The 26,837-nt window shown below is 40.2% G+C and overlaps 1 protein-coding gene across 1 annotated transcript in view; it reads left to right on the forward strand.

The window, feature by feature from the left end:
- PCSK5 (proprotein convertase subtilisin/kexin type 5) overlaps nucleotides 1-16,100 on the forward strand; it is a 320,817-nt gene extending 304,717 nt beyond the window's left edge. Inside the window, exons 17-21 of the mRNA XM_065879408.1 lie at nucleotides 7,508-7,592; nucleotides 11,498-11,595; nucleotides 12,027-12,156; nucleotides 12,571-12,686; nucleotides 15,985-16,100. Coding sequence (XP_065735480.1) covers nucleotides 7,508-7,592; nucleotides 11,498-11,595; nucleotides 12,027-12,156; nucleotides 12,571-12,686; nucleotides 15,985-16,100 — 545 coding nt within the window. The remainder of the gene's footprint in view (nucleotides 1-7,507; nucleotides 7,593-11,497; nucleotides 11,596-12,026; nucleotides 12,157-12,570; nucleotides 12,687-15,984) is intronic.
- Nucleotides 16,101-26,837: the final 10,737 nt, after the last annotated feature.

The following is a 26,837-nucleotide window of genomic DNA, read 5'->3' on the forward strand; positions in this document are numbered from 1 at the left end:
ACATAGAACATTCTCTAGGATTGACTACATCCTAGGGCACAAAACAAGACTCAACAAATTTAACAGTATAGAAATTATCTCAAGCATCTTTTCTGACCACAATGGCATGAAATTAACCACAGGAAAAGAAATCAGAGAAAAATGATGAAATGGAGACTAAACAACATGCTACTAAAAACCTAACGGGTCGGGACTTCCCTGGTGGCGCAGTGGTTAAGAATCCGCCTGCCAATGCAGGGGACATGGGTTCGAGCCCTGGTCCGGGAAGATCCCACATGCCGCAGAGCAACTGAGCCCGTGCACCACAGCTAGTGAGCCTGCGCTCTAGAACCCGTGAGCCACAACTACTGAGCGAGTGTGCTACACCTACTAAAGCCTGCACGCCTAGAGCCTGGGCTCCACAACAAGAGAAACCACTGCAATAAGCCCACACACCGCAATGAAGAGTAGCCCCCACTCACGGCAACTAGAGAAAACCCACATGCAGTAACAAAGACCCAATGCAGTCAAAGATAAATAATTAAAAAACAAAAAACGAATGGGTCAACCATGAAATCAAAGAGGAAATTTAAAAATACCTTGAAACAAATGACGATAAAAACAACCATACAAAATCTATGGGATGCAACAAAAGCAGTTCTTAAAATTCATAATGACACACACCTTCCTCAAAAAACAAGAAAAATCTCAAACAACCTAACCTACCACTTAAAAGAATCAGGAAAGGAAGAACAAATAAAACCTAAAGTCAGCAGAAGGAAGTAAATAATAAAGATCAGAGAGGAAATAAATGAAATAGAGATTAAAAAATAATAGAAAAAAATCAATAAAACCAAGAGCTGGTTCTTTGAAAGGATAAACAAGACTGACAAACTTCTGGCCAGGCTCATGAAGAAGAAAAGAGAGAGAACCCAAATAAACAAAATAAGAAATGAAAAATGAGACGCAATAACTGATGTTGCAAAAATACAAAAAATCATAAGGCAATACTATGAACAATTATATGCCAACAAGTTCTACAACCTACAAGAAATGGACAACTTTCTAGAAACACAGAGCTCACCAAAATTGAATCAAGTAGATAATTTAAACAGACTGATCACTAGAAGTGCAACAGAATCTGTAATCTAGAAACTGCCTACAAACAAAAGTCCAGGACAGATGGCTTCACAGGTGAATTCCACCAAACATACAAAGAAGAATTTAATACCGATCCTTCTCAAACTCTTCCAAAAAAACTGAAGAGGAGGGAACACTCCCAGAGATATTCTATAAAGTCACCATCACCATGATACCAATAAAAGACAAAGGCACTGCCAAAAAGAAAATTACAGGCCGATATCTTTGATTAATATAGATGCAAAAATTTTCAACAAAATATTAGCAAAACAAATCCAGTAACACATGAAAAAGATCATACACCATGACCAAGTGGGATTCATCCCAAGTTCACAAGGATGGTTCAACATACACAAATCAATGTGATGCACCACATAAACAAAAGAAAAGACAAAAACCACAAGATCATCTCAGTAGATGCAGAAAAGGCTTTTGACAAAATTCAACACCCATTTCTGATAAAAACTCTCCAGAGAGTAGGCACAAAGGGAACCTACCTCAACATAATAAAGGCCATATATGACAAACATACAGCTAACATCGTACTCAATGGTGAAAAGCTGAAAGCATTTCCTCTAAAATCAGGAACAATTCAAGGATGACCACTCTCACCACTTTTATTCAACCCAGTTTTGGAAGTCCTAGCCATGGCAATCATAGAAGAAAAAAAAAATAAAAGGAATCCAAATTGGAGAAGAAGTAAAACTGTCACTGTTTGCACATGACATGATACCATACCTAGAAAATCCTAAAGATGCTACCAGAAAACTACTAGAGCTCATCAGTGAATTCGGTAAAGTTGCAGGATACAAAATTAATACACAGAAATCTGTTGCATTTCTATACACTAAAAATGAAAGATAAGAAAAACAAATTAAAGGAACAATCCCATTTACCATCACATCAAAAAGAATAAAATATCTAGGAATAAAACTACATAAGGAGGCAAAAGACCTGTACTCAGAAAACTATAAGACACTGATGAAAGAAATTGAAGATGACACAAACAGACGGAAAGATATACCATGTTCTTGGATTGGAAAAATCAATGTTGCCAAAATGACTACACTACCCAAGGCAATCTACAGATTCAATGCAATCCCTATCAAATTACCAATGGCATTTTTCACAGAACTAGAACAGAAAATTTTACAATTTGTATGGAAACACAAAAGACCCCAAATAGCCAAAGCAATCTTGAGAAAGAAAAACAGAGCAGGAGGAATCAGGACTTCTGACTTCAGACTATACAGCAAGGCTACAGTAATCAAGACAGTATGGTACTGGCACAAAAACAGAAATATAGACCAATGGAACAGGATAGAAAGCCCAGAGATAAACCCACGCACCTATGGTCACCTTATCTTTGACAGAGGAGGCAAGAATATACAACGGAGAAAAGACAGGCTTTTCAGTAAGTGGTGCTGGGAAAACTGGACAGCTACATGTAAAAGAATGAAATTAGAACACTTGCTAACACCATACACAAAAATAAACTCCAAATGGATTAAAGACCTGAATGTAACGCCAGACACTATAAAACTCTTAGAGGAAAACAAAGGCAGAACACTCTTTGACATAAATCTCAGCAATATCTTTTTGGATCCATCTCCTAGAGTAACAGAAATAAAAACAAACACAAACAAATGGGACCTAATTAAACTCAAAAGCTTTTGTGCAGCAAATGAAACCATAAACAAAATTAAAAGACAACCCATAGAATGGGAGAAATATCTGTAAATGATGTGACCGATAAGGGAATGCTCTCCAAAATTTACAGTTCATGCAGCTCAATATCAAAAAAACAAACAACCCAATCCAAAAATGGGCAGAAGACCTAAATAGACATTTCTCCAAAAAGACATGCAGATGGCCAAGAGGCACATGAAAAGATGCTCAACATCACTAGTAATTAGAAAAATGCAAATCAGAATGACCATGAGATATTGCCCCACACCCGTCAGAATGGCCATCATCAAAAAGTCTACAAACAATAAATGCTGTAGAGGGTGTGGAGAAAAGGGAACCCTCCTGCACTGTTGGTAGGAATGTAACTTGGTACAGCCACTATGGAGAACAGTATAGAAATTCCTTAAGAAACTAGAAATAGAGCTACCATATGATCCAGCAATCCCACTCCTGCATATATACCGAGAAAACCATACTTTGAAAAGATACATGCACCCCAATGTTCACTGCAGCACTATTTACAATAGCCAAGACAGGGAAGCAACCTAAATGTCCATCAACAGATGAATGGATAAAGAAGATGTGGTACATATACACAGTGGAATATTACTCAGCCATAAAAAAGAATGAAACAATGCCATTTTCAGCAACATGGATGGACCTGGAGATTGTCATACTGAGTGAAGTAAGTCAGAGAAAGACAAATATCATATGATATCACTTACATGCGGAATCTTTTTAAAAAAATGATACAAGTGAACCTTTTTACAGAACAGAAACAGACTCACAGACTTAGAGAACAAACTTATGGTTACCGGGGGAAGGGTGGGCAGGGGGAGGGATAGAGTGTGAGTTTGGGATTGACATGCACACAGTGCTGTATTTAAAATAGATAACCAGCAAGGACCTACTGTACAGCACAGGGAACTCTGCTCAATACTCTGTAATAACCTAAATGGGAAAAGATTTTGAAAAAGAATAGATACATGTATATGTATAACTGAATCACTTTCTGTACACCGGAGACTAACACAACATTGTTAATCAACTATACTTTATTTTTTTATTTTATTTTTATATTTTATTTTTATAAAATAAAAATTTTAAGGGGGGAGCATTATAATAAAAGGTATTTATGACAAACCCACAGCCAAGATAATACTCAGTTGTGAAAAGCTGAAAGCCTCCCCGCTAAAATCTGGAGAAGGACAGGGATGCCCACTCTCATCTCTTCTATTCAGCATAGTACTGGAAGTCCTAGCCACAGCAATCAGACAAGAAAAAACATAAAAGGTATTCAGATTGGAAGGGAAGAGGTAAAGTTGTCATTATATGCTGATGACATGATTACATATATAGAAAGCCCTAAAGACTCCACAAAAAAACTACTAGAACTGATAAACGAATTCAGCAAGGTAGCAGGATACAAGATTAACATACAGAAGCCAGTTGCATTTCTTTACACCAACAATGAATATCAGAAGGGGAATGTAAAAAAACAATACCTTTCAAAATTGCACCCCCAAAAATAAAAGACTTAGGAATAAACCTGACCAAGGAGGTGAAAGACTTATATGCTGAGAACTATAAAACATGTAATAAAGGAAAGTGAAGATGATTCAAAGAAATGTAAAGATATTCCATGCTCTTGGATTGGAAGAATTAGTATTATTAAAATGGCCATACTACCCAAAGCAATCTACAGATTTAATGTGATCTGTATCAAATTACCCATGAATTTCTTCACAGAACTTTAACAAACAATCCTAAAATTCATAAGAAACCATAAAAGACCCAGAATTGCCAAAGCAATCCTGAAGAAAAGAACAAAGCAGGAGTCATAACCCTCCCAGACTTCAGACAATACTATAAAGCTACAGTAATCAAAACAGCATGGTATTGGCACAAAACAGACATATGGATCAATGGAACAGAATAGAGAGCCCAGAAATAAAGCCACACATCTACAGTAAATTAATCTTCGACAAAGGATACACAAATATACAACGGGAAAAAGACGGTCTCTTTAGTAAGTGGTGTTGGGAGTGTTAGACAGCTGCATGTAAATCAATGAAGTTAGAACACACTCTCACAGCATACACAAAGATAAACTCAAAATGGCTTAAAAACTTAAACATAAGACATGACACCATAAAACTCCTAGAAGATCATAGGCAAAACATTCTCTAACATAAATCATATCACTGTTTTCTTTGGTCTCTCAAGGCAGTAGAAATAAAAATAAACAAATGAGACCTATCCAACTTACAACCTTTTGCACAGCAAAGGAAACCATAAACAAAATGAAAAGATGACGTACAGAATGAGAAAAAATATTTGCAAATCATGCGACGGACAAGGGCTTAATTTCCAAAATATAAGAACAGCTCATATAACTCAACAACAAGAAAAACAGATAACCCAATCGAAAAATGTGCAGAAGACCTAAATAGACATGTCTCCAAGGAAGACATACAGATGGCCAATAGGCAAATGAAAAGATTCTCAACCATTGCTAGTTATTAGAGAAATGCAAATCAAAACTACAATGAGGTACCACCTCACATCGATCAGAATGGCCATCATTAAAAAGTCTACACATAACAAATGCTGGAGAGGGTGTGGAGAAAAGGGAACCATCCTACACTGTTAATGGGAATATAAGTTGGTGCAGCCACTGTGGAATACAGTATGGTGGTTCCTCAGAAAACTGAAAATAGAACAACCATATGATCCAGCAGTCTCACTCCTGCGCACATATCCAGACAAAACTATAATTCAAAAAGATACACGCACCCCTGCGTTCATAGCAGCCCTATTCACAATAGCCAAGACATAATGTCCATAGATAGATGAATGGATCGAGAAGATGTGTGTGTGTACACACACACACACACATATATAATGGAATACTACTCAGAGCCATAAAAAAGAATAATGCCATTTGCAGCAACATGGATGCAAGTAGAGAATATCATGCTAAGTGAAGTCAGTCAGAAAGAGAAAGACAAATACCATATGGTATCACTTATATGTGGAATCTAAAATAAGACACAAATGAACCTGAACCTATCTATGAAACAGAAACAGAAATCGGGAACATAGAGAACAGACTGGTGCTTGCCAAGGGGGAGCGATGGAGTGGGAGGTTGGGGTTAGCAGATGTAAGCTTTTCTATACAGGATGGATAAACAACAAGGTCCTACTGTATAGCACAGGGAATTATATTCAATATCCTATGATAAACCATAATGGAAAAGAATATATAAAAAAGAATGTGTATTGGAAAAGAATATATAAAAAAGAATGTGTATATATGTATAACTGAATCACTTTGCTGTACAGCAGTAATTAACACAACATTGTAAATCAACTATACTTCAATAAAAATTTTTAGAAAAGGGATCAGAAATAAAGTAGGATTCCCTGAAGAAAAAATTCAAAATTCTTTCAAGAAGGCTGAGCCTTGGGAAAGGAGTTTGGTTCTAGATGGTATATGATAGGATAAAGATAACTGAGAGAACCAGTTCTTTTGCCAGAGCCTGGAAGGTAGATAATTAAAGAAGGCTATTTAAACAATTACTTTGCTGATACAAGTGGTCTGTGCATCTCTCTCCTTCTATGCAATTGCCTTTTGTTTTAATTTCCTCCTTTAATGAGTCCATTTACATATAACATAGTGATTATGTATGATCGTGACTAGCAGTAATTACTGCCAACATATTTACAGTTCCCTTGAATAATGTCATTAACTCCTCAAGACAAGCCGAGAGGTACGCATTATTGTAATATTTAGTTAACAAATGGGAGAACAGAGACTGTGAACCTGCCCACTGGAAATGCTAAAAGCATAACACAAATCTAGGTCCTCTGGTTTCAGAGCCTATGCCATGTCCAGTAGTCTCAATGACACTATGAGGGGGAGATCATAGATTGTAAAGGACTTCATATTTCAGGCCAAGGGGCTCAGAGTTGAGAAAGGAAATGGACTTCCAGGAGGTCCTTAGAGGGATCCATTAAAGCAGTGCTTCTCTGTGGAACCCTGAAGAACACCAGCTAAATAAAGAGCAGATAGAGAAGCCTATAGACAAAGCTTCATTCAAGTCTACATACACATGAGGTTAGAATCCACTTGCATCTCAGAGAAGGTATCAAGTCTCCAGCTGCTATAAAGTTTAAGACCCTAAACAATGCAAGAAATAATCAACCCTTATCTGCAATCTTAAAAGCAAGTTCTCTTTTCTAGTATAGTTCGTCAGAGTAGTCCTTAAAGCTGTGAGCATGGGGTCTACCATTCCATCCCTCAACTGGTAGTGTTGCTTCTCAACACTTACTAGTGACATTGCCCCAGCTTCACGAGTGAGATTTTCATTGTAGGAAGTTAGGAGACCCTGCTTGGGAAAGAGAATGGGAAGAAGAAAAAAACCAATAAACTATTTAAGAATTAAGTGGGCTGTAGTTCTCTTGTCTATAAAATGGTAGATATCACTAAGGTGTTACCCCATGCTATATAGTTCCTACCTGTATTTGGTTTGCTGAGAAGTGGTAGCAAATGCTGAGTCTGGGGCTTTTCCTACAGTTTCCTACTCAAGGCCATGTGTACTATAGCATACATTAGCAAACATTAGAACATATGCTTTGATGGAATCCAGCTGACCAAAATTGATTTATAACCTTGTTACTTTTTCTTTTTTAACAGAGAAAAATCTTTGCCGGAAATGCAGTGAAAACTGCAAGACGTGTACTGAATCCGACAACTGTACAGAATGTAGGGAGGGGTCAAGGTAAGAGAGTGAAGGATTTCATCAAGTAACACAGCCCAAGGACTTCTCAGTACAAATAAAAAAAAAAAAAGTAAATATAACCCTTTTATAAGTTACCCTTGGTTTGACTCCCATTCAAACACTTGATTGCTATTTGCATTATCTCTACCATTTTATGTGAAAAAATGGATACCATCTTGGCTAAGGTTTATAAACCAAATAAAATTCCCTTTAGAAAAGATAGCTCAAATACAAGAAAATAAATGGCCATTTGAGAGGCCTGCTTCAGGCTTTTTGACCGGTAGTACATCAGTCAAGGATTACTGTGTAGGTAACACCAATGAATTATATTTAATCCCCATGATTCACTCCTCTGATGGTCGAAACTATTCCCTTATCTTTATTATTTCTCTCCATATAGCCAATCATTCTCTTATCTTCAGCACCTCAGGCTGGTTCCATTATGCTATGATATGCACATAGATTTAATACCAAGGGATATTTTCCTTGAATGGATGAGACTTGCACATTGCTAAAGCCAGATAGTTGATAGATTCTTTGAGAGGATAACATGCAGCTCAAATGAACTAGGTATTCTCTTGATATCCTCAGAGAAGGTCAGATCATCCCACACTGAGTGAGGAGTTGGACTCTGGGTTTATTACATAGAGCTAGAATTGTGCTCCCTTGCTTCCCTTTCAAGAATCACCAGTACCTCTATTTTCACCTTTGATCAGAGGTGAAATATGCAGGGTCCAGGCAGTTTTTAGGCAGGTAATTCTTCACATTAATTAATAGTGGAACATCATTTTTATTTAGATTAATGGATTATCCATGGCTTTCTTTTTTTTTCCCCATAAATGCATTCAGTGTCAGTTCGCTTAGCACCTTTTACCTCAGGACTTCAGTTTTGATAAATATCAGTCTGGTCGGCCTCCTACTGCTTTTTGTAGAAGGAGCAGATTGGCATAATGAAAAGAAGGAAGATAAACGTGAGCTCAAATCTTTCTCCGCCATTTATCAGCTGTGTGATTTTGGCCAAGTCACTTTGCCCCTCTTGAGCTCCGGTTTTCTCATCTATAAAATGGTGATCGGGCTTCCCTGGTGACGCAGTGGTTGAGAGTCCGCCTGCCGATGCAGGGGACGCGGGTTTGTGCCCCGGTCCGGGAAGGTCCCACATGCCGCGGAATGGCTAGGCCCATGAGCCATGGCTGCTGAGCCTGCGCGTCCGGAGCCTGTGCTCCGCAACCGGAGAGGCCACAGCAGTGAGAGGCCCGCGTGCCACACAAAAAAAAAAAAAAAAAAAAAGGTGATAATAACCCCGATGTTGCTGGATTATGATAAGGATTAACTGTGATAACAGTTACAAAGCACTTATTCCAATATCTGATACTGAATTGGTCCATGAGAAATGAAAGATTAAGATTATTCTCTATATTTCTTAGGGAACATTTGATAGAGTAAGTTAACCAGTGCTCTCCAACAGAAGTATGAGAACCATATGTTATTTTAAATATGTCAGTAGCCACATTAAAACGAGTAAAAAGATACAGGTGAAATTTATTTTAATAAAATATTTAATCAAATATATCCAAAATATTTCAACATGTGATCAACGTAAGACAATATAAAAGATAATTAGTGAGATCTTTTATATTCTTTTTTGTTTGTAGTACGTAGCCTTCGAAATCTGATATGTATTTCACCCCTAAAGCACATCTCAATTCAGACAATAATTTTTTATGAGAAATACTTGATCTGTATTTAGATTTTATAAAATTTAGTTGAAGTAGATGTTTATATAGCCAAGTTGTTCCACACTTACTCAGAAGTTTGCCAATAACCGAATCAAGTGCCAATTTGTAAAATTTAGAATGAAATTAACAAAAATAAAATAAAATGTTAAATTCTGTTCCTCGGCCACACTAGCCACATTTCAAGTGCTTCCGAGCCATGGGTGCTAGAGCGTGTGGGACAGCACAGGTCGAACCTGGCTGGCTTATCCCAGAAAGAACCCAGGAGTTCGCGGTACCAGGTTCGTTAGCCTTGCCACCCCTGTATTTTGGAACCAGCAGAAAGCATCATGGTTCACAGAGACCGCTCTGCGGCACGTCCCACTTAGTGCATTCCCTCCTCACACAGTGCAGCCTCTGTCTCCTGCTGAATAAGTGCCAACCTCAGAAGTAATGTCCTTCATTAGAAAAACGAGGCAGCTTTTTAAAAAGTTTGATAAGTTTTTTGGTAGTCCTGTTTCCTCCCACAAAAGGATTCATTTGATGCACTGTCCCCTTTTTACAGCTCTACAAAAAGGAAAGGGATTTTCTTTTACTGGCTTTTTAAACGACAGCTCTCTGGCCAGTAGAAGATCTATGAATGAAATATACTTTCTGTCTCCTTGAGGCTCCCTGCGTTTTCCTTAGGGGCTTCTGGGGTTGGCCATTTTGCCTCAAGAGACCTGTAAAATTTTAAATAACTGGCTAAAAACAAACAAAAATATCTATGCATAAAATACTAGAAGGAAATGGATTAACATGTGAACAGGACTGTTTGGGATTCTTTTTCAACTACTTTGGGTTTTGTCCTTTCCAAATTTCTTTAAAGAGCATAGGGAAAAATAAATGTTACTTTTTAATGGTATGATCCATATTCAAAACACAGTCAAGTAAGACGTGAATTGGAACAATATAGAGAAATATATTTTTTATAAGAAAATAGAAAGCATTTGACCCTGTTGCTTAGATACCCATTTTCTAGTATTGTCTGTTGGGTGACACAGGATTATGGTAACAGTGTCACTATTGAGTTATTCCACGAGTAAAATTTGTATATTAAATGTTATGCATTTAAATTTTATGCATTTGTTTGTAAGAATCACTCTGTAGACTATGAAAAAGCTCATAGCTGATAAAAATTAGAAGAAAAAAGTACACATTCCTCATTTGACATTCTAGCAACTCATTAGGTAACGCCTAAGAGTGCTATTTAGAGAAAATATGACACAGGTAACACCTAAAAAGACTAAATAATAGTATAACTAAGGAAAATCGAGATGTTTGGAGAAGCAGCAGTATAAGTAGATAATTTTGCCAAATTTTTCATTAGAGTTTAAAATTAATAAATCAAGCAATAAAGGCAAAAGTATATTAGAATTCTGTTGTTTTGATAGGAACCAATAGAAGAACTAAAATCAGAAACACTTAAAATCAAAACAAGGCTATTCTTGGGAGTTTGAGCCGGGGGTTGGGCAAGGATAGTTGTGCACGCTTTTATTCAGTTGTAACTCATTCTACCATGTGTTCCTACTACATTTATAGTTACAAAACTACTTTTAAGTTTATTGTGTAGTACAGGGGTCCCCAACCCCCGGGCTGCGGACCGCTACTGGGCCGCACAGCAGGAGTTGAACGGCAGGCAAACAAGCGAAGCTTCATGGGCCGCTCCCCCCCAGCGCTCGCACTACTGCCCCCTCTCTCCCATCTCATGGAAAAATTGCCTTCCACAAAACTGGTCCCTGGTGCCAAAAAGGTTGGGGACTGCTGGCATAGTAGGTCTAGGAGGTCTGGATATCAGGGAATTGGTAGGCATATTGTTAGCTAAGGTGATTGCTTGGGTCAATAAAATACTTTTAAAAACCTCCATGTTGTAAAATGTTAAGAAGAAATGTGTCAGCCAGTCTAATAACTAAGAGAAATGTCCCCAAAGCTTGCAGCACGTGTGTATGCTACAGACATAATTTTAGGCACAGAGAAGCATTATAGGCATTGGGAGGAGATAAAAAAAAAGACTACAGGGGCTATTTCCCATGCTTCGAAGCTTTGCCAAAGCCACTGGTCTCTGGGGGGAACTATAGTTGTTACATATGGCGCTGGGGAGTCATGACTCCTTTGCCTGTTCACAGCAGTCTGTGTCTGTGTCTGTGTCTTCAGCCTGCAGGGATCCCGGTGTGCCGTTGCCTGTGAGGACGGACGGTACTTCAACGGCCAAGACTGCCAACCCTGCCACCGCTTCTGCGCCACCTGTGCTGGTACCTTCTCTCCCATTCCTCTTGTTTATTCTTCTGGCTCTGGTTTGGCTTTTGTTTACCTGTCTTTATCCATCACTCATGCAAACCCATTTGATATTTTTAAAATAAATGCTGAAGAAGCATGGGTCTCTCCTGATAATCATGCATGTATTCTCAGAGGTCAGACATTAGTAGCCCATGCTCATTGAAAACTTAAATTTCCCAGTGATACCTCCTTCGCTTTCCAAAGAGATTTGATGTTTTTGGCAAATGGGTTCAATGTAAAATTGGAGCATTATTTTTTCCAAAGAACATAAGGAAAAGCACAAACATCATAATTATTAAAATTACAACCTATTAATGCCATTTTAACCAACTATGCAAGAAGCAACCCATCATGCAACCTCTTCTGAGGTTTTGTTTCTGTCTTCGGCATCTGTCTTGCTTTTAAGGAGCAGGTGCTGGTGGGTGTATTAACTGCACAGAGGGCTACTTCATGGAGGATGGGAGGTGCGTGCAGAGCTGTAGTATCAGCCATTACTTCGACCACTCTTCAGAAAATGGATACAAATCCTGCAAAAAGTAAGTGGATCCACCCCTTAAGCCCTAGTGTTTGGCTACCGGGTTCCTTATTTGACTGCCTTCATTAATAATATGAAACAGAATTATTAATGAAAAATAAGGTTCAAACATTTACCTGTGGACACTGTGCTGAACCTTTAACCCAACTGATTTTTTTTTTCACCTCAGAAGAACTTTAAAACCTCTGAAGTAATATTTCTGTTTCAAATGCATGCTCTCTCCCCTTGAAAATCATAGTCTACCTGCTAGGCTTTCTTTAATGTTGTCAAACCTAGCAGTTATTGTAAGAAAAGATTTTTGTGGCATCTTCAAAGGGAGAAGATTAAGTTTAAGACATTAAGAGGCTGGTAGCAAACACATCTTCTTCTGTGCCTGATGTGCAAAAGGATGATAAATTGTACATTGTCCCCTTAGATGTGACACCAGCTGTTTGACATGCAACGGTCCGGGGTTCAAGAACTGTACGAGCTGCCCCAGTGGGTATCTCTTAGACTTAGGAATGTGTCAGATGGGAGCCATCTGCAAGGACGGTGAGTACAACTGCTCGTTATGATCTTCTGAGCAAAGTGTGATCTTTCTACGTTAAGGTCTAATATATTTCCACTTGAAAATGAAACTCTCAAGCGTGCCCCAGATAGGACACGCCCAATATCTTGTTGGCGTTCATTCATCTCGAACTTCTACCCTCAATGGGTTTGGTTTTTTGGTTGTTGTTTGTTTTTTTGGTTTGTTTGTTTTTTTATGGTACGCGGGCCTCTCACTGCTGCGGCCTCCCCCGTTGCGGAGCACAGGCTCCGGACGCGCAGGCTCAGCGGCCATGGCTCACGGACCCAGCCGCTCCGCGGCACGTGGGATCCTCCCGGACCGGGGTATGAACCCGTGTCCCCTGCATCGGCAGGCGGACTCTCAACCACTGTGCCACCAGGGAAGCCCTTTTGGTTGTTTTAATTGCAAGAAGAACTAGAGCGTCCACTAACCAAGATGGCACTAGTCAATTTTTTTTTACGTAGTAAACTTGGTTCTTTACAACTTTAGAGTTTTGGGTTCACAGCAAAATTGTGCAGAAAGTGCAGAGTTCTCATATAGCCCCTGACTACCCTACGCACACACACAGACACACACACAAACACTCCCATTATCAGTGTCCCTCACCAGAATGATATGTTTGTTAGAGCTGATACCTACATTGACACATCATTATCAACGAAGTCTATAGTTTACGTCAGGGTCCACTCTTGGCGTTCTATGAGTTTGGACAAATGTATAAAGACAAGTATCCACCATTGTACTATCATACAGAACACCTTCACTGCCCTGAAAATCCTCTGTGCTCTGCCTGTTCCTCCCTCCTTCCCTCCCCCTGCCCAACCCCTGGAAACCACTACTTTTTTTACTGTCTTCATTGATTTGCCTTTTCCAGAATGTCATATAGTTGGAATCATACATCAAACACTAACTAGAAAAGGCTACCTACGGTATTTTTTCCAGTCTTTTGGCATATGTACTTTTCATCAGATTTTTAAAATACCGTGTACATGGAGTTTTGTATCTTGCTTTCTGCACTAAGCATTAGATGAACATTATGTTTTTACAAAGTCTTCAGAAACTTCATTTTTAATAACAGCTTAATATTCTATCATGTGGAGATGCCACAGTTTATTGCCACTCTCCTCTTATTTGGATTGTTTATAATTTTGATATGTAAATAACAATCAAATGGTATCTGAATCTTTCATTAAGCTGTGATAGATAGGCGTCTATCTAATGACAGAACCAACTACAGATCGGTTCTAATGTTAATGTCGGTCTGTTTTTCTTTTCATTGCACCAGTGGTTCTCAATCAAAATGCCAGGACCCCAGACCTTCCCCAGAGATTCATTTAAATTGGTCTTGGGGTACAGTTTGAGCACTGATAGCTTTACAATCTTCTCAGGTATTTTTAATGTGCCGCCATTCCCCCTGACAATTTGGGAAATACCAAGTTCTCTCACTTTTCTAGCCTCAGTTTCCCCATCTATAAAATGAACGAATTTAAATTATTCCAACTCCAGCCTTTTGTGAACTTTGACTCTCGATATAATTCATGCAGAGACGGCCCTAAAATTTGTGCCTAAATTTTATGCGGACGTGCATCTCAATGATGCAGAAAGAGAATGTTTTGAACCATCGTTGTTCTAAACATCTTTGGACTGTTAGGAAAATAGGAAAATAAAAAAAACCATGCATTTGGAACAGTTTTCCCTGATAAAATCATTTCCCTGGGTTTAATCTTGGTCTTCTTTTGAATGGTTCCTCTTCTGGAAATTTCACAAGAGGCAGGAGAGTGCTGTGGTTGGGAGAATGGGGATTCAGGAGTCAGAATGCTGTCATTCATACCTAGCCTCCAGACCTTGGGCAGGTTATGAGCTTTTCTGGGCCTCACTTCCCTCATCTGTAAAAATGAGAAGGATAATGCTGTCGACCTCATATGGTTATTCTACAACTTCCCGTTAGGAATCTCAAACATCAGAAAGATCTGAGCATGCGATGGCATGCATGGGAACATCATTTATGGTCTCATATCCACAGAGCATCACAGGTGACTCTGCATCTTCATAGCTTTTCTAATGCATGATTGATCTGGCCGGGACGGGCAGACCTGCTCAGGCTCTGTGTTCAAACTTTTCGTGGCCAGGGCTAATTCTCACCACACAACATGGAGGTGAGAAGATTGAGGGATAGCACCCCAGGTACTATGTAAGTATCACCTTTTAGCTACCAGCCAGTGCTCGTTTGAAATTTTCACCCACAGCACTTGGTACCGGGCATTTCAAGGTTTGCGATGCTTTAACGGCTTTCCCTAAACCACAGTAAGCATGGGATAATTTATGCCAATGGCACTTTGGTAAAAGTGGAGTGTCAGGATTGCGGGCAAAAGTGGAAAATGAAGAACCATGATTTGTGATGAGTCCATTTTCAGGTCGGTTAAAGGAATGAGATCATTGTTGGCTCACCAGGCTTTTCAAATCACGTGGCAGTTGCATTCAGGGATGTGCGATTTATTTTCTTTCAACTGTCATATTTGAGTGATTCTAAGACATACTTTTTTAATATATTTTAACAGCTCTGGAATCAGATGCATCTTATAATTCATGGCAGCTTACAACTGCTTTTGATCCACAGGTTGATGTGACAGAGTTGTCATCGCCTGGGACTTAGTCACAGATATGTCTAGTCAACTGAGTTAGACACATGATCAGTCCTACTTGTGTTGCATTTAACTGCACTTCATAATAGCTTGAACAAGTTAAACTATTTCTCAATATTCACAGGAAGAATTATTACATAAGCCCAGAAACAAAACAGCATGTTATATAAATTTAATACTTTCAATAAGCATAAAACGAATATTCTGGTAAGAGCCTACTGTGTCACCATTTCACATGCATTTTTTTCTTGGTAGTACTTAAAGTAGTGGCGCATCTGAAATCCAGTGTCTTGGAGTCAGCGAAATATAGTATAAATGACTGTATACGCTCTGCTCTAGGTAACTCTGAAAAGAAAAATTCCTTGCCCGTATTATTATTGATTTCTAATTTATTCTTTTTCTAATCTTTTTTTTCCTTTCATAAATGGATACCAATCACATTTACCGTTGGACTGGAATATCTCTCCTTGACTGAAATCACTTTGGGTGGACCCAATTTCTTCCTGTTGACTGCTCCTGAATGATCTCTTCCAATCCCCCCAATCTGCCTCTCTGGCCAATCACAACCTTCTTCCGTGTGTGTCCATCATGCTGCTCTCGTCCTCAACTTCCCCTCTCTCTTGCTGACTTCCTGGAAAAGCAACGGAAGAGTCCTGGGCGGAAGGAGGCTTCTGTATGCTAGTGAAAAAGAACAATCTGTGCCAACGGAAGGTTCTTCAACAACTTTGCTGCAAAACCTGTACGTTCCAAGGCTGAGCTGCCATCCTAGATTTCTTTGTTCCTGTAGACTTATAGATTACTCCATATTATTATTAAAAAGAAAAAAGCAAGCAAAAAAAAAAAAAAAAGCAAGCCACCTCTCTCTTTCTTGCTCTCTTTTTCTCTCTCTCTCTCAAATTTGTGCAGGGAGATGGTGAACTGTTTTGTCAGAACTTAAATGGAAAAAAAAAAAATAAACCTACAACAAGCCTACCTTTTATAACTGGGTGTTTAGTGCTAAACAGCCAGAACCACAGAGACAGTATTGTATGACCAAAGCATTTGATGCCAAAATTTGACGTTAAAGTAATGATTTGACTTCCTGCCCTGTTTTTGAAGGTCCATTTCTTTTCCTTTTGCATTTACTTGCTTGTTTCCCCTTTGAGACTCCTAAAAATATACCTTTCAAAAACATCACAAGAGCAGACAGACATAGATCAAAATGAAACAGAAAGCTCATGCATCCATCATTTTTCATGCTTGAGTCCACTGTTGGGGGAAATGGCAGAAAACCGGACCTAAGGGCATTAAGACCATCCCGCAGAGTTGTGTTCAGTGTCGTCTGTCTTGGTTTTTCACAGTTGACCATTGATACTTTCCACACATAATTTACTTCATGCGTTATGTGCTGGTTTTGGCGTTATGCCCACTTGATAAGTCTGCTCCACTGGTTTCATCAAATAGACTTGCTGCTACTGGCTTTTCCGTGGTAGATTCGGTTATTTCACATACAGCTGGTCAAATGGGATTGCTCTGCATAGTCAAAGTGGTGATGGACAGAATGCAAAGATTCACAAAATAGCTGAGACTGATCCAGCTCCCCCCAAATCCAGAGTGTTCACTTGTAAACCCTGCACAATCTCTTGGTGCTATTCAGCCATTATCCCCATAGCATTTTTTTTTTTTTTTTAAGGCCATCAGAAATTCCATGTGTTGTAGTGGGAAGCATTTTGGATATGATGAAGAAAATTTCTTCCTGGAGTCAAAAGTTTCTAAAAGGTCCTGTATTTTTAAGAAATGGAATTTATTTAAATAATATTTAAGCTTGTGCCCAAGTTGGCCGGGCAACATTTTTCAATGGTGCTTATTAGAAGTTTTTTTCATCTTGTCATTTTAAGAAAATAAAACTGGAAATGGAATATGGGCAGCATGATTGTACCCTCCTGGTTCTGTTCTTTTCCCACTCCTCTGTCCCTCTATAACCATGCTCTGATACACCTGTCCACTGAATGTCACTGAGATCATCTGTTTTCTTGGAAATATCTTCACTGGTTTTCTATGACTCCCCAAACACATCCTGGAATCTAGCAGACTGAATGATGTGAAGACTGTTTGGATCAGTGGTCAAAAATGAGGAAACCTGATAGATCTTTTCATAACTCTGAGTTTCTCTGTTTAGGAGAGGATAGACTGATAGCAAGTTTCTTCATGTTTCATATCAAAGCTCCATTGGTGACCTCATTTGCTTTGAGAATGACCAGCCATCTTGCAAGCTTTAGGCTTCTGACAGCCTCACTTCCAAGATGTCACTGGCCTCACAGATGAGAAGAGGAATGATATCAATATAGGTTATCCTGGGAAGTGGATGCTAACTAAGGTCCCCATCCAAGCAGCAAGGTAGTAAAAAGCCTACCTTGAAAATATGCATTCCTAGACATCAAAGTTAACATTGAACCCAAGGTAAATAATGAGTATAAAGTCTAATGACCCTCTTAAGAGCACTGTAGTGATACTGAGTCACGTAATGATTCATACGTAACTAGGGAATCAACTGATTTTGTTGAGTAATTTCCCTCTTCATAACACTTCAGGCCCTTCTGACCCGAAGAAAGCAAGTTAGTCCCAGGTATGGCATGTAAAGTCTTACATTTAAAGGCACAGTCTCTAAGTGGACAAAAGCAAGTGAGAGCCTAAAGCAAGGTCAAGCAGATGGTGAAACCAGATTTGCCTGCAAAGAAATCCATTTAACTGAACCCACCCAGAATATATGAGGCACAAAGTTACTATGAAGGGAAAAATAAAAATGATGTCTGGGTTCTTAGACAAATAACTATCAATATGACAGTCAAAATCATTGGGGTCTACCAACATGTGTTCCATTTCTCACTGACCATGCAGGCACACATTGTGGAAATACTGGTTTAACTACTAGTGGTTACTGCCTCATTTATCTACAGAATATTATTAACTAGAACATAATGCTTTCAAAGTTTAAGTTAATGTTATATATTATGTATAAATATATATATTCATAATGAGATATATGTAATGGATAGTACAAAGTTTGGAGACTTAACAAATGCTCTAACCTCTAGAGACAAAAGTCCTATCTTCTGTTTTCTTTTGTCTTTTGATTTTTCATTAGTGATCCATTGTTAAATCCAAATCCACTTTTACTGAAAAATACTGTACATGTGTAAAATGTTCAGTTGTTTTTTTGTAAAATATAGTAGAATGGTTGTAATTGATACTGGCCAAAATCAATGTTATTCCATATTTTATTTTTTCTATTAAATTAACCTAAGTTCCTGTTTATTTGATCTGTTCGTACCCATGTGCAAACATCTCCGAAAGGGTGAGGTCATGAGAAACTTCTCTGTTTCCACATAGACGCTGAATATGGAGGAAAGGGTGAGGTGAATGAACCATCTAAATAAAGTTGGGAAAAAGGGTGAGCAGAGGTGGGAACTGAAAAAAAAGGAGAAGGTAACAGCAATGGAAGAAAGGATCAGTTTAGGTTTGGTCATGAATGTATGTTAAATCCCATTTTTAGTAAGCAGATTGTGAAAAAAATCTACAGAAGTTCGGTACAGTTGCTATTGCATTGTACAGATGCCATGTCCAGTGAAAGGGCCACCTGGACCTGTTCTTTCCCTGGTTTCCCCCAGGGCATGGACTACTGCATACCCGCCAGTGCGTGTATGGAAGGGTGGGGACCAAGGGGCTGGGCACAAAGAGGTCAGGCAGCGGGGGCAGGTGTGAAAGCTGTTACAGAAGATGACCTTGTTCAATTGGCTAATATCCTGTGTATCATTGTTAGTTGGCTGTATCCCTGGATGCCTAGAAGATGACTTTTCTAAAATCAATCTCCAGTACATGCCACAGGGTAGGACTGTATAGTTAGCAAAAAACAACCATGGATTATAGATCTTTGTGAAACCTGCTTGAGATGGTCACTAGCCTTGAAAGTTCAACGAATGCCCTGTCTTTTGCAAAAAGAAATGAGAAATCAACAGAAGTGACACACATATTGCGCTCCAATTAGGTTTAAAGATCTGGGGATACAAGGAGGTTTGAGAGAGACCTGCTGCCATGAAGTCCCATTACAGAAATGGAGAGAAACTAATTTTATTGACCACTTACTATGTGCTGTACAATATGGGAATATAGAGTATATATATACTGATATAAATATATCCTCTTTTAAGTTTCACACAAACTCTAGAGCAGAGACATGTATTATCCTCTGTTTATAAATGAGAAAGCTGAGGCGTATGGACTGAAATAAATTGATTGGGATTACATAACCAGACTCAGAATAATAAAAATAAAATTCAGTATTAAGACCATTAATACTAAGTAGTGAATTCTAAGTTCAGAGAGGCAGAAATTCCTTTGAATTGGATTGGTCAGGCCGAGTTTCCTAGAGCTGTCTGGACTAGCATTGGTTCTTGGAGGATGGCTAGGGCTTAACTAAGCAGATGGGACTAAAGCAGGAGGAGCGTCACCAGTGAACTTGCTGCACCAGAGGTGTTCAGGGAAGCAAGTCAATTGTTTTAATGCTTTTTAATCCAATTAGCCCGTTGCTGCAAAGGACAGTGATTCAACATTTGATGGATCAGTCAAGAAGAATCGACATTTTTACACTTTCCAAAAGATGGGTAGTGTGCCCATTCTTTTCAATTCCCACACCCATGGAAGACCTCGCTAATCATCAGTATCCATCCGTGGATTGATCGGCATTTTCTCACCTTTCACCCCAGTATTAGGGCCTCATCATCACGCTACTGATCTATCAGACTCATGGTTTTCCACCCAACAGTCTACTCTTCATTTTGAGGAACTTGCACACTGAGTGCTTCGCAGAGAAGGGCAGGTGGTTGTTGTAGTAACTACTAAATTAAAATCTCTCCATCAAGTGATCAACACCGTAGGCACGTCTGAGTATGGAAATATCAAACACCCCATCCCCCTCATGTAGAAAGAATATCACGCAGGTAAAATATAAGTGGGCATGCATTCTCAACTGCTTTCATATGATCATTCAGATTAATTCGCACAAAGGGCAACGACAGACAGCAGCTTGACGATTATGGAGAAAACTGGAGGCAACTTCCGCTGTGGCCTGGCCAGCTCAACACTGCCGCCTTCCATCTGCTGATACAAAATGGCAGCGGGAGCACAAAGGCCAGCCGCAGCCCGACCTCACCTGGCCCAAGCTGGGCCCTGGGCCCCAAACTCAGTACGTGTCAATGACAAAGTATGAACCTGCTTCTCCTGCCTGGTTGACAACCATTTCCAAAGTTCTGTTTGTTGCAAACCTACACAATCTGAAATCCTCGGCAGAATACTTAGGAGCCATTGACAAATTTAGCAGGGCATAGCCAAGATGGACTTAATTTCACTGTGGCTCATTGGAGCAGCTTGGCAGTAGAGATGGGGCTGTAATCCATACAATCATGTCTCCTCTTCATCATGAGAGGTGAAGATCTGGCCCAGAGTCAATTCCTGGGCAAGAAGGATGCAGTCGTGCAGCATCACTGAGTCTCAGAGGGCAAGTCTGGGACCTGGGGATGCCAGCAGTTCCTTCCTACCTTCTACCTGCAAGGGACTTAGAAGGATGTTTGACTGTCGTATTACTGAAAGATTTTCTTGCAAGATTTCTTCTCTGAAGGGCCACTGTTTGGGTCCCCTGCCCCCAACAACTGTTGCAACTATTGCTTTTTCAGGGCCAGGCATCAGGCAACAAAAGATATTTTGCATCCCCACTGCTAGAAGTTTCCAGAAACATTCCCTGAGGCCTGAATTGTAAGACCCTTTTTCATTTTATAAAAGAAGACATTATTTTGAGAATACAGTGTTTTGAAGCTGGCAGAGTTCTACTAAAATGGCTTTATTTAATTTTGCACCCAAAAAAATCACAGCGACCTACAGAAACTAACTTTCTGTTGTAAGATTCACAACAAGTCAAGGGTGTGGCTGAAACTCAAGCCCACAGCATCAACCTTCTACACAACACTGCCTCCTTTTTATGAGTACCATAGAGAAAACAAGTCCATATGTGTTGCAAGGCAGGGGGTAAGAGCCTTTTCCCAAGTGTGGATAGAAAGCACACTGTATCCCTGGACTTGGCTTTTTCTCCTTATGAGCCCAAATGAATTGCTTCCGTAAATAAACTTTGAGTCTCTGTCATATACCAAGCTCTGAGGTCCTTCATGCCCTCTTCAAGCTAATGGTCTAGTGGGAAACACAGATACAAAAATGCATCGTTATAATATGAAGCTATCCAATAAAGGGCTAAAAGTCCCATGCCTTGCACAATAAGCTTTCCAAGGGCATCCAAAAATAACGTGAAACATTCAAAATAGAGTTGCCTTTCAAATTTGCAAAATCAAATGATATTTTAATTAAATATCTACAAAATGCAAAATGTCAAACTAGTCATCTGCAGCTCAAAACTTAAGCAATCACATATAATTAAACTTAATGTGGGATAAAGCTGAATTTTAATATGTTTGATATGATATGGGACCCACAGAGGTAGGAGAACTTAGGATCTGCTGGGTTCCTAATTTAACCCTGCAAAGGAGGGAGAAATTTACTCTTCATGGGGAGGGGGGGAGTATATTTATATATATTTCTGATCTCTTCCCTCAAGATTCCCACCTGTAGATCCAAATAGCTACTTGCCATTTCCCTTCAGATATCTAATAGACATCTCAAAATTAACAAGTCCAAAATAGACTTCAGACTCACCAATCCCCTAAACATTATTATCACCAAGTGTCTCCCATCTCAGCAAATGGCATTAAAATACATCCACCTAAATACCCATCCATCCACCATTTGCTCAAACCTGAAACCTAGAATTCCTCTTTTTTTTTTTTTTTTTTTGCGGTACGCAGCCTCTCACTGCTTCGGCCTCTCCCATTGAGGAGCACAGGCTCCGGACACGCAGGCTCAGCGGCCACGGCTCACGGGCCCAGCCGCTCCGCGTCATGTGGGATCTTCCCAGACCGGGGCACGAACCCATGTTCCCTGCATCGGCAGGCAGACTCTCAACCACTGCGCCACCAGGGAAGCCCCAGAATTCCTCTTTTTCCGCCCCCAAATCCAATCCATGAGCGAGGTCCCATTAACCACACCTCCATGATATATCTCGAAGTGGTCTACTTCTCCCCATTCCATAGCTATAATTCTGGATCACACCACCATCCTCTCCACCCTAAACTACTGCCAGAGCCTCCTAACCAGGCTCCCCGTTCTCTCCGCCTCCTTTCCTCTTTTTTCTCTCCTCCCCCATCATTCTCCACACAGATAGCAGAGTTAATCTCCACAGAGATAGCAGAGATAGCTATTACAACTACAAAATCTGATTTCACCTCTCCCCATTCACTCAGAATAAAATCTGAACTCCTTACCTGAGATCTTTCTGATCTCTTCTCATGCTTCCCTGTTCATCATATTCTAGTCATACCAACTTTCTTTTTGTTCTTCAAACAAAACTAGCTTATTTGTGCATCCAGACCCCTGCTCTTCACATGGCTGGTTTTTTCTCATCCTACAGGTCTTAGTTCAAAAACAGCTTCCTCGGGAAGCAGCTCCACACCTGCGCACTTTTTTGGTCTTTTCATAGCACGTACCACAAACATGACATTCTATCGCTCATTGACTTGTTTATTGTCGGTCTCTCCCTCGGCACTGCGACAGCTGGGGTTTTGCCCATCTTGTTCACAGCTGTATCTTACAGGTCTAGCACAGTGCCTTGGCTAGTAAATATTTGTGGAATGAATGAATAAAAAGGCATCAGAGAGAAATGGCATTAGACATAAGCCTTGAAGGATGAGCAGGAATTTGTCAGTCAAAGAAGGTGAGGATGTTGGAGTAGGACTTGAGAGAGAGAGAGAACCGGTACAAAGGCACAAAACCATCAAAGAGCTTGTGGACTGAGAGGCAGGGAGCGGGCAGGGTGGGCAACTGAAGGGAGGGAATGGGAAGACCCCAGAGGTCAAGTTGCAAAGGGCTAATAGGAGGGGCTGTTGCCCTTCCTCCACCTCCTTGTCCTCGGGGTCATCAACCCTCTTTTCAGAGAGGCTAATTGACTTGCTCAAGGACCACATCAAGTCAACTAGTGGCTTCCTGCCAACAAGTTCCGGAGGCATTCAGTGAGACAGAATGCTGAGGACGCTGTAATCTGCTTCAGTCCCCAGGGGACTGATGGCTGCATCGAGCCAGCTAAATGAAAGGACAGGGTACTGAGCAGAGCTCAGCTGTCAGATTAGCTCACATGAGAGAAGGGAGCCCATGGCTTCTCTTCCCTGAGATGTCCATGGCCAGAGCAACAAATTTGGTAAGGCCTGTTTGCAAGGCCTGTTTGGGGACGAGGGCTGGCTCAGAATCTTCTTTTCCTTCTAAGAGAAAACCCCTTGCCCTCTAAACTGTCATTACCAGAGATGAGTAAAAGGAAAGAAAGTAATATGTGAGCAACTCCCTTTCATAACAACAGAAACAGTAACTCCCATATATGGAGTACTTTCCTATGTGCTAAGTAAGCACTGTGCACAGTTCTTTATATGAGTTATTTCATTCGATATTCCCAATAGCCTGACCTTATTCTCTTTTCACAAATGAGAAAGCAGATGAGGTAAATGCCTAAGGCACCCCAGTGGTTAAACGGAAGATCTGGGATTAATTTAAATCCATACGATCTGATATCGGAGTCTCCAAGAGAAATATAAGAGCCAAGGAAGATGTCAAAACAAACTTCAGGCCGTGACCGTGGAGCCTGCATCAGGATTGTATACGTTACCTGACAGCGTCAGGTCCAGGGTCCACGCTGTCTCTTGTGAATTGAGCAAGGTCCACCCAGGACTACTGAGCACGGCCACACAGTGCTTTGTGTGACCAAGCTAGCAGTGAATTTCAGTGTCATCAGGAGAATTAGTAGCAACCAATGGGCCATCTGGGCAAAAGAAATCAGAAAGGAAACCTAAAGGAAATGAAACCTAAAGGAAATGAGGCAGTGGCTATTAAGAAATGAGGATGTGATGTTCCCTTTCATGCTAATTTTTGTCTTGGAAGCCATCATTTGCATGCTGTAGCCTCAGATGAAATGAGGATGAAATAGGATGGAGATAACGGGGAACACAGAGAAACATTACAATACTCAAAATCATAACATAATACAAATTCCATGAGCTCCTTTGACAAATCTAGTAAAACATAAATTCTTCTCAGGTGATATTAAACAGGATTTTCTTGACACTCATATCCATAACTGTTACAATATAATAAAAGCTAAACTATCAAGAAAATGGAAGGCTTTTAATCATGTATAGGAATGTGATTTTTAATTGCCTTTATCATTAGAAGAGCCACAGATATGACAGGAACCATGGTCATCCTGACCATCTTCCCTTGATCATTCCCATATCTGATCCATCAGCAAGTCAGGAAAGTTCTACCTCCAAAATATGTCTTTGATCCATTTTCTGTCCTTCACCGGTACTGCCACCATCCTTGTCCACACCACCCTGGGTCAAGCTACTTCCCACCTGGGCTGTTGCAACACCTCCTAACTAGCCTCACTGGATGCACCCCTTGTGTCCACACTCCAACATGTCCTCATCTACTTCCTCTAATCTATTCTACATAACAGCCAGAGTGCTCTTTCTAAAAAGTCAAAGCTCACATGAGACCCTGCTGTTTAAATTCCTCCCATGGCTTCCCATTTCACCCAGGAAAAAGTTGAAATACCTTTCCCTGGTCATGAAGGCCATGGTCAGTCTGACAACCCACCTCTCGAAAACTCAGCTCGTGCCATTCTCTCCCTTCCTTCATATTTTCTAGCAACACTGACTTTTCCTGACTCCTCTATTCTGCTTTGCAGGCTAGAACTTTCCCACATGCCATTCTCCGTACTTTAATGCTATTCCATCCCTAATCATCTATATCTGGCTAGCACATTTATTATCTGGGTCTCAGTTTAAATGTCATTCTTCATTTCCTGATCCTTCTAGACAAGGTTAGATCTCCTTATATATATAAGCTCTCACCCATGCCTCTACTTTACTTTCATATCAATTATATTACAAACATGTAGTTCGTTGTAGGAGTATCTGTTTGTTGTATGTGAGTCTCAGTACAAGGTTTGTTCCATGGGGACAAAGTCTGTAAATATCTTACATCTCATGAATCTAGCAAAATGTCTTTCATAGAGTAGGTGCTTGATAACTCTTTGATCAGTAGTAGATGAATGTCAATAAATGAATAATTGAGTAAATAACAATTTACTCAGGAAATTGCCCTGGACCAGTTATTGGTATAACTAAGTTCTAATCTTGATTCTGTATAACTTCAGTACAGCCCTCTATGTGTCCACCTCGGTTTCCCCATCTTCAGCATCATCCCTGTAAACCATTCCAGCCCTTCTGCTCAATGAAAAGGTGAAATCCCGGGAGATTTCATGGAGATTCTATCACCAGCCCTAAAACACACACAAAGCCTTGGTCACAAACTCAGTAAAGCTAAAGCCAGGACCTTGCCACTGAACGCGTGCAGCTGGGAGTTGGTTGGTGTGGTGACAGAGTTCTAAAGTGTACCGCCCAGATTCCCATCCATTCATTGCTGTGAAGGGACTTTGCAGATGGAATTAAAGGTTACTATCAACTGACTTTAAAATAAGGAGATTATTCCTGAATTATCCATGCGAGCCCAAGGTAGGTCAGAGGGACGTAGTAGAAGGAGACAGAGAAGCCTTGAGGCAGAGGGGATCAGAGAGATTCGAGATGAGAAAAGGATGTGACTATAGTTGCTGGCTTTGAAGAGGCAAGAAGGAAGCCATGAACCAAGAAATGCATGCAGTGTCTAGAAACTGAGAACAATCCCCAGCCAACAGGTGACAAGGAAACAGGGACCTCAGTCCTGAACTCTGCCATCAATTTGACTGAATGTGGGGCAGATTCATGCCCAGAGCCTCCAGAAAGGATGCAGCCTGAGACACATTAATTCCAACCTTTTAAAACCAGGAGCAGAGAAGCAGCTGAGCCACACTGAGCCCAGACTACTGACCTACAGAATGGTGAGAAAATAAATGGGTGTTTTGGTAAGCCATAAAAGTTATGGTTACTTGTTACAGCAGCAATAGAAAACTAGTACATATTAGCTTATTTTCATAGCTGCGACCTGAAGGGCAGGCTTCTAATTAAACACATATGTAAGGGCCCACTCTAATCTTCTCCAGATATCTTAGAGGGTAGGTGCTATCTTTTTACTCTCCCTTTGCCATACCTCCCCAAGGGGAGCTTTTACACATGGCTAGTGCCCCAGTTTTTGTGGCTAAAGTCCAGGGGCCAGGAGGGCTTGCATTCCTGGGTCCCACAGGACTATAACAAACAGTTCGTGGCTGGCGACCATCCCCAGGGCACCTGTGCCTAGAGAAGACTGAAACGTACCCCCAATCTCTTTGTCAAAGAAGTCTATATGCTTGCTTGGAGCTTTGGCCTGAGAGCAGAC

The sequence above is a fragment of the Phocoena phocoena genome, chromosome 6, assembly GCF_963924675.1.
Source record: "Phocoena phocoena chromosome 6, mPhoPho1.1, whole genome shotgun sequence".
NCBI classification, from domain to species: Eukaryota; Metazoa; Chordata; class Mammalia; order Artiodactyla; family Phocoenidae; genus Phocoena; species Phocoena phocoena.